Here is an 11,300-nt window from a genome sequence, read left to right as displayed (position 1 = left end):
CTGCCACCAAGGAACTGAACTGTCATCATCTGACTGATGGTTCAGCCCATTATCTTGAACCTTGAAATTCAAGCCTTCTGCACTTACTTGAGACTGGATTACTTGGCCAGATGCATTTTGGGCCTGGCCAACCTCCCAAGGCTACTCGGTAGGAGGAAAAAGTAATAATCAAGATCAGTTAAATTTGAGGAAATTCATAACTATTTTCATACGGTCATACATCTTAATGCAGTTTAACAAACTGTCACCAAATCTTTATAAAAGCCCCTTTTCTCTATTTTAAGAGTCATATTTGTATATAAATTTTTTAAAAAAAATAATCTTTTTCAAATCAAATGCCAGTTTTTACAATTTCAAAAAATAGGGGCTAGCCATTGGATTAATGTGTGTTTTCTATAGAATGTCCAAATGTCAAACATGTGAAACAGATGAAAGTAATACAATATTAAGCCCTATATACTGATGCAGGAATTATAAAATTGATGATGCAAAGTTAAGCTATAGTTCGTATCTGTAAGAGTCAATATAACTCTAAAATACAAAACTAATTATTTAGTTCTGAGATGCAATTGCTCATATAACCAATGGATTCAAAGAGGAATTCATAATTCACAAATCTAACAAAAAAAACAAACCTTGGCTTTTGGTGCTAAGCGTGGATTTGGTAGTTGCTGACTAGGGTTGGGAGGTAGATCATTTATGTCCTGTATATGAATCCACAAAGATTGAGAATCAGCAGTGACCACCAAACTGGTCAATGTCAACCATCAGAAATGAAATTCATTACCCTAATGTTGGGAGGTTTCTCCCCTCTCTGCACCATTGCCATGATCTGCAACATTATTACCCGACCAAAAAAAAAATTAGATAATCAAGAAAATGTGAACACGCAGCAAGAGTCAGACAAGCGTACGCGCAAATAAATTTCCAGTTAAAAGAATAAGAATTTCTGAGAAATAAAGGCACAACGAAAGTACTTGCCTCCATATATGACTTTGGGTGCGGTGCAACAGTGGGTTCTCCAGCTGCAGGTGGCGAGGAAGATCTCACTGCATAGAAAATTCTAGTTATTTAATGTAGAAATTCAATCCAGTAAAAAATAAGCAACAAATAATAAGCAACCTGATCTCATGTCAAAGTCTGCCTTGCCATTAGCATACGGTTGCTGCCAAGGAATTTTGTTTCAGTAAAAGTCAACTTAGAGCTCAAATTTGAATCAGAACATCTATGTGCCATTTTTTCTGTACAGAGTTAAAGATTATGAAAACCATTCTCAGTCTACACCTTTTTTCAGCTTACCTTCACACCTGTGACTGAATCCCTATGATCTTCTTGATTAACAAGAGAGGTTCTCCCAGAATTATTAGATTGACCTGATAATTAGACGGAAGAAAAGGATATGCTGTCAACAAGTTGATCAAATCATAATACACAATTAACAAGATTTCATATGTTCAAGAATGTTAACTAAGTATTTGATGATAATTACCAAGGCACTGGCCTCACTACAGAGAATAAGACATTACAGAGTGATCAGGCAGCAATCTTATGCATATGTAATGCACAGTTTAGCTGACGCAACAATAAATTTTAAATTCATGTGTGAAGTAAAAAATAAAGCAAGGATTGATGTCCATTGGCTAAAGAGCCTTAAAACCCAGTAACGTGCATTTCAGTTGAGAAATTTGGGCAATGCTTAGGCATGCATGTATAAGCTAATTATGATCATAGTATCCATAACAAATCAAGCTTGCAGTCAAATTGCAATAAAACAAGCAGCAACCGAGAGCCAGAATGCTCAAGAATATGACTATATGATTCCCTGATTAGAAGCAAGATCTAATGTACCTTCTAACTTCCTGATGGAATTACTCATGGACTTCATTTCCTGAAGTTGAACATCTAACAGATTCATAAATTCTGAAAAATATCTCCTCTCTGAAAAATGAAAAAGGTTGTGGTATGTGAAGATTATTACTAATTAATGAACAATTTTAAGCATCAAAAGGAAAGGATCAGTCTAAATAGCAATGAAGCTTAAGAAGATTGCTGTGTGAGTATATGAACTAAAGAAGTAGAATAACACTATATGAACAAAGGATCCAGTGGAATAGCACCTTCATTTTTTGAGTTCAACAGTTCTTGGCTTGCCTTTGCCACATCAGATGCTGCTGCTGCTGCTGCTTTTGCAGCTGCAGCCGCTTCTTCCGCCAAACTTGGTTTTGCGTTACTTTTCTTTTCACTATCATCTTCTTCTTCCAGTACAACTTTCCGTATCCAAGACTTCAACCTAGGGATAAGAGATTTCTGAAACAAGGAGATACATTATATGACTGTGTATCAAACATAAAATATGAAGTTGGGCAAAAGATGCACGGAGATGCGGTGACCATACTGATAATGCCAATAGAACATGAATATCAGACATCAATACATCTGATTAAAGTTCCCAAAGAAGGTAAAACAAAGGTTATCTGTTGTTACCTTAAAAAAAACTGCAGTTCCAGCACCAGAAGCAGCCAGTAATCCAACAGCAAGAACAGCATGATACCAGTGAAATCGTGACATCATCGTTGTACTCACTGGTGAAACAGCAGTAGGAGCAGCCCCTGCAGGCTGCGGTTGCAAAGCTTGTGTTGGGGCCTGAGATTGAATGTTTGATGATGATGATTTCACCTGCCCAACTGCTTGTAAACAGCATCAGTGATAAAAACTTCAGCTAACTTTAATATAACTAAAGTTATATTAAATGCATGAATTGCCAACACCACAGAAAAGCTGATATAACTAACTTTAATACGTAACCTCATTACCTTGGTTAGCACTGGTTGCCTGTGCACTCGGCGGTGGGTCCTGAAAATTCCAGGGGAAAACAATAAATATTAAAAAATAGAGAACTGATGAATGCTTCAGAAAACAATTCAATAGAACAGCAAAGTTAACTGAAAACAAATAATATACTTACAGGAACACGGCGAAAAGCCTCATCTATCTCCTCCTTTGTAAGCCCCTTCTTCTCGAGGAAAGATCGCCGATAAATAACTGGAGAACCCCTAACTTTAGGGTGTGAAAGGAATTTTACAGCATTCTGCACTTGCTCCTCTCTCATCGGCTCTGAATTCACAAACACAGATGGAGAAGAAATAGGCTGTTCAGCAGCCTCCGGCGGGCCATCTTGCTGGACCCCAGTTGCCTGTTGTGATGTCTCTGCAGCTGAAATTAAAATTAACAAAATGAGGGAACATTATTTATCCTCAGCCAAATTTTTTTTGCTCTCTCAATAAATTGCAAATAACAAAGCTCCATAATATACCATTTCTACTCAATTATACTTTCTTTGGAACTTCTTATTGATAAGAATTAAACATAAGTTCATTCCAACACGAATTAACAAACACCAATTAAAGTTGACAAATTTCGGCAAATACCAAATAATAATTGATAAAGTAAATCAATTTTAGCCAATCAAAATTAAGGGGAAATTGAAATGAAATGAAATGAGAAGAACCTAAGGTTGGGGGGTTCCCAGCCGTGGAACTGGGAGAAGGCGGAGATTGAGTCGCCATTAAAACTCAAAATCCTGCAAAACGAAACGACACTCAATTAAAAGAAATAAAAGCAAGTTGAGGGAAAAAGAGAAGTGAATCGATACGGTGGAGTTGCTTACGATGATGATGATGATGATGATGATTATGATTATGACGTCAGTGAAGACACAGCAGGTTTTTGCTCATCTCGAAGCAAGACTGCTCCTTTGCCGATAGCCTTACTACAGAGTGACGCCAAAAACGCTATTCTTCTCCAATTTTCACTTTTTTTTTAGCAGATAATTGGAATTTCGTTTTTTTTTCTTCTTCTTCTTTTTCAGGATCGTAACATTTTCTAATTAAATATATATTAACCACAATGATTATCAAAAAAAAAAAAAAAATCGCCGCAATGGCAATGCCGGTTTGGGCTTTTACCGCGATGGCTCCAGGGCTTCGAGCCTATAGCCGTAGGGGGGAGAAAAAAAAAAGGCTGCCCTTTAAAAAATAAAACCGGATCATTAGTTTGGTTTCAAAAATAAATAATAAAAAAATAAAGATGGATTGGTTTATATAAAAAATAGAAATTATGAAATATAAAGAAATTTATGGTTTAAAATAAATAAAAAAACCAATAATCGAATCAATTCAATTCGGTTGGATTTAGATTATTTATCGTAAAAGAAAAAAAATTCGTTCAGCTCAATTTGATTTGGAACTGAACCAAATTGAATATTTTTACACAATGCTCATGAACATCATACTAACAAATAATAATTATGATCCATTACATTCCTTCTTAACATGTATTTTATATTTACGTCTAGTCCAGACCATCAACTTATACATTATTTTCGGGTAGCAAATCAATAATGTAATCAATAGCTAACAACAGTCGTTCACAAATAAATTCATTCATCAATATATATTCATAATAATAGAACTTGTGAATAAGTCAACAAGGTCATTGTATGCATGCTTTCCTCCAACACAAAGATAATGAAACAATGAAGGAATGAGTTTTCAAAAAGTTAATTTTCTACAAAATCCTTCTAAGGAGAACCGATGGGAAAATATTGTATTATGTTATATTAATGTCACATCGCATGTCTCGTGTTTATAAAAGGAAATAAATAGCCGTGGTAACAATTTTTTAAAAAAAATTAGGTTAATCAAAATACATCATAATACAAATATTATTATTTTAAATTAAAATTTAGAGATTTTTTGGCTGATAATTTAATATTAAGTCATAACATTTTTATTTATTTGGTAAAATAAAATTATTAATTTGTTATTTTTTATCAACAAATATTAAATTAATATTTACTTAGATGAAAAATCATTTGAATAGTCATTACTAATTTGTTATTGCACATTAAATACTTTAAAATATTTATACTACTAATTAATTTACTCAATATTATAATCAGTTGATGATATGACGAGTCATCTATGCATTAAGCTTTTTTGTAATGTCATTTATATAATAAAATTATAAACAACATCTCATACAACTTCCACTTCGGAGTAAAAGTTTTATAAAATACAAATTATGTGCTAAACCAATAAACGACATGCCATATACTTTTCATAAATTGTACAAGATATCATTTACATGTTTTTTTTTCTAAGTAGATGACGTGTCATACATATGACTTCAGTGTAAAAGTAGTTCATAATCAACCTGTCATTCACAATTAATAAATATTTACAACATTTCATCTATATGATAAATTATTAACAATATATCATTCGTTAAATTATATAAAAAATTTATTTATTAATTTAATATCATAAATAAAAGTAATTTTAAATATATAATAACTAATAAATCAATTTCAATATATTTTATTTTCCCATTCGTAATTCAATTAGTCCACTTCAATCATATATGTATTATACAAAACTCAAGATAGTATTAAGGACTAGTTTGGTAATATTGTAAATTTTAAAATAATTATTGTTAGTTGTGCTATAAAAATAATTAATTATAAAGATAATCAGTTAAACATCTGGCAAAATTTTGTGAATTTTAAAAGTAATCATATATACGGATGGCAAAAAGCAGGCTTAGGCCAGGTTTTTTCAAACCCACTTTAAGTTAAGCATGAGGGATTGGACCGGACTTGAGCTTGATTTATTTATTTTTAAAAATTTTTAAATTACTGTAAATTTGAAATAATTTAATAATCAATAAATTATTATAGTTATAAATAAATAAAAGAAAATGAATATTTCAAAGTAAAATAATAAATAAAGCAAATAAAAACTTATAAATTTAATTTTCTTTGATACTGAATTCTTTAATTCAAACACTATTAATTAATTAACGCATAAGAGAGAATTTAATATCATAATTTTAACTTTTTTTAATCATCATTGATTTATAAATTAAGAATTTAAGTTTTTTATTTTATTTTTAGGTTTCTTTTCAATTTTAAATATATTATTTTAATTTATAATTTTTTTTTAAAAAAAAATAGTGGGCTTAGATCTGGCCTGAGCTTTTTTTTTTTTTTTTTAGCCCTTGTCCAGACCCTCATGTGTAAGGGCTGGGCCAGCTTAGGCTTTTTTGCCCACCCTAGTCATATATGTTTAATAAATCTCACTGTTAAACTATTATAAAAATATAAATGAGTGAATTGGATATTATGTTGAATATGATTTATTTACATATTTATAAATATGTATATAAATTATTTTTTATTGTGCATATATAATAATTAATAACTAAAATAAGTATTGCATATTATTAATTTCATGTTTATTTAGTTATCTCAATCTAATTGTTGGTGGCAATAGTAGTAGTAATGCTAATAATAATAATAATAATAATAATAATAATAATAATAATAATAATAATAATAATAATAATAATAATAATAATAATAATAATAATAATAATATTCTCTTTAAAGTTAATGATTTTATTTCCTAATTAATAAGGATAATTTTGGATTTCTATAATATATGTGATGACATATATGAAATTATATTTAAGTATAAACTGATTCTCAAAATCAGATCATTTCTTACTTTTCAAAATCTATTATAGAATGGGGTGATTTTGATAAAAGTAATTTTTAAAAAAATTTACCAAACATCAAACTTAATTTTTAGTTAGCTTTTCAAAATCACATTTTAATTTTTTAAAAAAATTCAAAACGAATCCTAATATAGTTCATTTCAATCATTATGGTCATTTTATTATTTTTTGTCTTTTTTTAAAAAGAAAACGTTTATCATATCCAATTCAGTCCAATCCCTTGTTATTTTTCTTTTCAAAGTCTGTTAATTGAAACTAAAAATTCTATCCTTCAAAATTCCTACATTATGTGTAACACACATTACTAGTCAACCAAGCAATTGTAGAATATTTGAATTTCTTGGAACAAATATTTAACGTCGTTGTAACAAATATTTTTTTCCCTCTATTGGAGAAAAGATATAGATTTTTTATTTCTTCAGTTGACTTAACAATTTTACAATTGGGAAAGATTAGCTTGTTCAAGGAGATATTTATTTAATATAAAAATGAAAGTGCAATAATTCAAAATTCTTAATCATTATTACCCATTTCGCTGTCAACCAATTAAACATGTTATGTATGAATAATTGCTCAATTAAATCTGTTGGTGATCGGCATTTGTTTCAGATTTCTTGACAATCAATTGTGAATTAAGAGACGTGTTTGATTTTGTTGTTCCCTAGTCTCTAATTTGTTTTAGGCGCATGAGTTTCTTATGATACATGCATGCGTTTCTTATGATACATGCATGGGTGCAAACATTTTCTCTGATAAAAAGACTAAAAACTCAGCCCTATAGCTAGCTATAAATTGGAATGCTTGCAGCCTAATCCTCATTAGAACTTCAAAGCTAATATATCCTTAGGAAAAAGGTTGGTTCACTTCAGGAAAATTTGCGCCAACTTTATGTATAGTGGAGACTGATAAGAAGTTAAGTGAAGAGGGTTTATTAATAAATTCAAATAATTGATATAAGTTTTCTTGAATTTGCAGAAGGAAAGGCACACATATACATATGGCTATGCAGTCATCACCCGAGGTGCTCAATCCAGGAATGAAGAAGCTTCTCAGGTTTAATTTTAGTGCTCAGCTCAATTACGCTATTCATATCATATCATATCATATAATATACATGCACGCAAAGTCACTAAGAACAAGATTGCTAAAGACTTGTAAAGCAATAGAGCTTGTACGGACGATGAGGTATCTTTGATGTCAAGTATGGACTTTTGCTTACTGAGTATTATGCATGGTTCATACCTTCTAATATATATGATTGATAAACATGCATTGCACTTCTCGGGGTGGGCTATGTTCTGAAATGAGCATGAGAATAATGAATTAACACTAACTTGCGTGGTTTAATTGCAGAGAGAAGGGAGAGGCTGACAAAGAAGTAGATGGGCATGGCCATGATTGCTTTGACCCCGTAGAAAGAATTATAAAGGGGTTCATTCATTTCAAGACCACCAAATTTGAGTACGATACGACAAATTCAATTTAAAGACCAACCTTAGCTTGCAAAGGTTTTATTGATTACTTTTTAGCTGCTTTTAGTTAATAATATAATTAACCTTATTTATTGCCCATTTTGTAGCAAATATCCAGAATGTTTCAGTGAACTAGCCAAAGGGCAGCATCCTAAGGTACATACATACATATACATACATCCTTTAAATTTTAGTTTTATATTTGATTGCTTTTCTAGATTAACAAAATAAATTCAGTTATATATTAATTTTTTGTTGAGTTGCTTGCTGTGCTTGCAGTTTCTAGTATTTGCATGCTCAGATTCCCGAGTCAGCCCCTCTCATGTCTTAGATTTTCAACCTGGGGAAGCATTCATGGCCCGCAACATCGCTAACATGGTTCCTGCATTTAACCAGGTTTCCTTGTGCTTGATCAATCAAATAGATAAGAGCCTCTTTGAACAAACGTTTCGTTTCGTTTCGTTTTTAAGAAATCAATTTATGGTATTATTCATATTTATATATTAAATAGTTTGATGACATTGTTGATTTTGCTGCACAGTTAAGGTACTCGTGTGTTGGCGCAATCATTGAATACGCTGTTGCAAATCTCCAGGTAGATTCATTAGACGTAAAACTCAGATTTCGTTCTCAATTTTTCTAAAACCAATCATTTTCCCTTCTAATATCTAATTAATGGCAACTTTTGATTTTTTTAATTTAATTCTATAGGTTGAGAACGTATTGGTCATTGGGCATAGTCACTGTGGAGGCATAAAGAGGCTAATGTCGCTTCCAGACGACGGTTCTAATTACTAGTAAGGCTATCTTTATTTACTGTTCATATTAATAGTCTGTGAACACATGCACAGTTATTCAACCAATACTAGCTAGGCAACAATGATTCTAAATCTGTAAATTTAATTGATATTTCTGATTTTTCTTCAATATAATCGCGACGTGCAGTGATTTTATTGATGATTGGGTCAAAATCGGGTTACCTGCGAAGGCCAAGGTCAAAAGGGAGCACCCGAACTTATCATTTGAACAACAAACTGCAATTTGTGAAAGGGTACGTAAACACCAATTACAAATTTGAAGACAATTACTTTACATTTTTTTTTTAAATATATACGCGCGCGCGCGCGCGCCCACGCACACACAGACACATCAAGTTACTGATCACTGGGTATATTATAACGTGCGGCAGGAATCGGTGAATTTTTCGCTGGTAAATCTTTTAACTTATCCATACGTTCAAAGGGCTGTGCAAGACGGGACTCTAGCATTGAGAGGTGGATACTATGACTTTGTTAATGGGAAGTTTGAGCTTTGGGAGCTCAAGACAGACATTACTCCACCGATAGTCATATGACCAGGCAATATCAATAATACATGTGGGTCATCGTCATGCTATAAATTCAACATATATGTTGTAATAAATAATTGGCGTCGCGAATAATGATTGGCAAATCAATAAAAGCAGAGCAAGCCCTTGTAGTCCTGCTTCACCTTTCTCCTTGTCCATCATCGGTTTATATATAAATAATCACTAGTTATGAATGATCAAACAAATGGGTAGTCTTTATTTAATGCGGACATTCACACTTCTTAACATATATGCGATAAAAAATCTTCTATGCAATAAGAATTTTAAATAAATATTCAACTTTTAACAACTCTTTATATGTGAACTTGCCCATCATTGCATTTGCTCGTCATCGTAATACTTCACACGCTTCTTGTTCCACAGCAGGAAGATAGAAACAACTTAATCTATTTTTCAAAAGGCAACAGTGAATCTGTTGTTGAAAGGTAAACGTGAGACCGAAAGAAAAGAAAAAGGCACTTTAAATCATTCAATAAGGCCAATTTAGTGTCCAAACTTTCTCCTCGAAGATTCCTATAGTCTCTTCGACTCTTGCCATCGTTTTTTTTTTTAAATTTTCTGTGATGCGAGTGATTGAGATGTATTCTAGAGAATGATCGTACACTTTGAGGTTGATTGCTATATAGCAATACTATATAGTACGTAGAATGTAGAGTAAGAATTTTCAGAACCAAAGGTGACATAATTACAGTTACATCAAACTCAAATCTACTAACTCATTTTAGATTTGACCGTATGTATTCGCTAATGATGGAGTAAAAAATTTGTCATTTAAAACTTAGTTTTAAAATTCCCATGCTTTTGAAAAGGTTTCTGAGCTTGGCCAATTCGATCGGTATGTTGGCTCGTGAAGAGACTAATAGAATGATTAGTTCCTCCTTCTTTACTACGAATTACATTTGATTTGGGAACTCTTTTCTTTTGTATCCATATTCATTTAAACTCTCACAAAATCTTATGTCAACTTGGATTCTCAGAACACACACCCAGGCACACATATATATTTCTATGAGTTGAGAGAACTAAGGAATATTGTTGTTGTAAGACCGCAAGAGGAAACTTAATTTTCAAGCCAGCCGAAACAAGAAATTCCAATAAAGTTATTAGGAAATTGCAAATATAGATCATTAATTATTAGAAAACCAAAAAGATTTCCCGTAGTTATCATCATCAATCTTCAGCTCTTGTACTAGTGCACGATTGAACCCAGCCTTTGCCCGGCTTTTACACTTTCAGCAACTTCCTTCCCTACAGTTCCAGCATTAATGGAATATGGAGCTGGTGCAAAATTGGACTCCGAGAGAGCTGAACCAATGGTGGTTTTTGGTTTAGTGGGAGAACTCTTACACTCACAATGTGTGAGAATAAGGGTTCAAGCCTCCATAAAATCCTTCTACTCAAATAACTGTTCCAATGGTTCTTCACTTAATTGTCTTTCCTTCCTGGAAGCCGGCCAACGTTTAAGGACCGCCTAAACTAATCAACATGTGAAATAAAATTATGCTCTAGATAGTACTTGTGATATCATAAAAGATAATCATGCATGCATGATGCATATGATTAAGATTATAATAAATGAATTTACCCGTTGCCGAGGAGACAGTGGAGGCGAATGATGAGGTCGTCTTCTTCCTCACTGAAAAGGCCACGCGTAGTCTTCTTCCTCACTGAAAAGGCCACGCGTAACATGAGGACTTAATTTATTCATCTTAACCTGCAACAGTTGTATAGTGTGTCGTTTCTTGACCGTTTGTTCAAGTGTGGGACTGGAGAGAACAGGAGATTTGTAGCTTGTTCATAGTAGTTGTTTAAAACGTGGGTTAATAGTAGTGATGGTGACAGTTCACGAACCCTATATTATTTGATTAGGTAATGATTCAACA

The 11,300-nt window shown here is 32.3% G+C and overlaps 2 protein-coding genes across 3 annotated transcripts in view; one reads left to right on the top strand and one right to left on the bottom strand.

Moving 5' to 3' along the window:
- LOC18047370 (peroxisomal membrane protein PEX14) overlaps window positions 1-3,874 on the bottom strand; it is a 4,911-nt gene extending 1,037 nt beyond the window's left edge. The window contains exons 1-13 of the mRNA XM_006439751.2: window positions 3,668-3,874; window positions 3,509-3,580; window positions 2,966-3,213; window positions 2,814-2,853; window positions 2,485-2,684; window positions 2,118-2,307; window positions 1,849-1,938; window positions 1,300-1,373; window positions 1,123-1,165; window positions 982-1,049; window positions 788-832; window positions 636-704; window positions 5-141 (exon numbers count right to left, since the gene is read on the bottom strand). Of these exons, the coding sequence (XP_006439814.2) occupies window positions 5-141; window positions 636-704; window positions 788-832; window positions 982-1,049; window positions 1,123-1,165; window positions 1,300-1,373; window positions 1,849-1,938; window positions 2,118-2,307; window positions 2,485-2,684; window positions 2,814-2,853; window positions 2,966-3,213; window positions 3,509-3,566 (1,262 nt within the window). The 5' untranslated portion in view covers window positions 3,567-3,580; window positions 3,668-3,874. The remainder of the gene's footprint in view (window positions 1-4; window positions 142-635; window positions 705-787; window positions 833-981; window positions 1,050-1,122; window positions 1,166-1,299; window positions 1,374-1,848; window positions 1,939-2,117; window positions 2,308-2,484; window positions 2,685-2,813; window positions 2,854-2,965; window positions 3,214-3,508; window positions 3,581-3,667) is intronic.
- A 3,503-nt stretch (window positions 3,875-7,377) lies between these two features.
- On the top strand, window positions 7,378-9,598 carry LOC18047263 (carbonic anhydrase 2). Of its 2 annotated transcripts, none has more exons than XM_006439750.2 (9): window positions 7,378-7,430; window positions 7,552-7,629; window positions 7,930-8,037; window positions 8,156-8,204; window positions 8,328-8,444; window positions 8,590-8,643; window positions 8,760-8,845; window positions 8,994-9,099; window positions 9,238-9,598. In XM_006439750.2, the coding sequence occupies exons 2-9, from the start codon at window positions 7,574-7,576 to the stop codon at window positions 9,400-9,402; spliced, it is 741 nt and encodes a 246-aa protein (XP_006439813.1). In that variant the 5' UTR covers window positions 7,378-7,430; window positions 7,552-7,573; the 3' UTR covers window positions 9,403-9,598. The 2 variants fall into 2 exon arrangements, with proteins under 2 accessions (XP_006439813.1, XP_024044479.1); XM_024188711.1 differs by having other exon boundaries at window positions 8,328-8,472; window positions 8,588-8,643.
- The last annotated feature ends 1,702 nt before the right edge of the window (window positions 9,599-11,300 follow it).

The sequence above is a fragment of the Citrus clementina genome, unplaced genomic scaffold (assembly GCF_000493195.1).
Source record: "Citrus clementina cultivar Clemenules unplaced genomic scaffold, Citrus_clementina_v1.0 scaffold_3, whole genome shotgun sequence".
Taxonomy (NCBI): Eukaryota; Viridiplantae; Streptophyta; class Magnoliopsida; order Sapindales; family Rutaceae; genus Citrus; species Citrus x clementina.
This window is presented reverse-complemented; position numbering and strand designations above follow the sequence as displayed.

Excerpts from the sequence above, each read along its gene's own strand:
- LOC18047263 (XM_024188711.1), top strand. The coding sequence starts at position 7,574 with ATGGCTATGCAGTCATCACCCGAGGTGCTCAATCCAGGAATGAAGAAG. Across the intron at positions 8,038-8,155 it reads TTCAAGACCACCAAATTTGA|CAAATATCCAGAATGTTTCA; the intron begins GTACGATACGAC and ends CCCATTTTGTAG. Across the intron at positions 8,205-8,327 it reads CCAAAGGGCAGCATCCTAAG|TTTCTAGTATTTGCATGCTC; the intron begins GTACATACATAC and ends CTGTGCTTGCAG.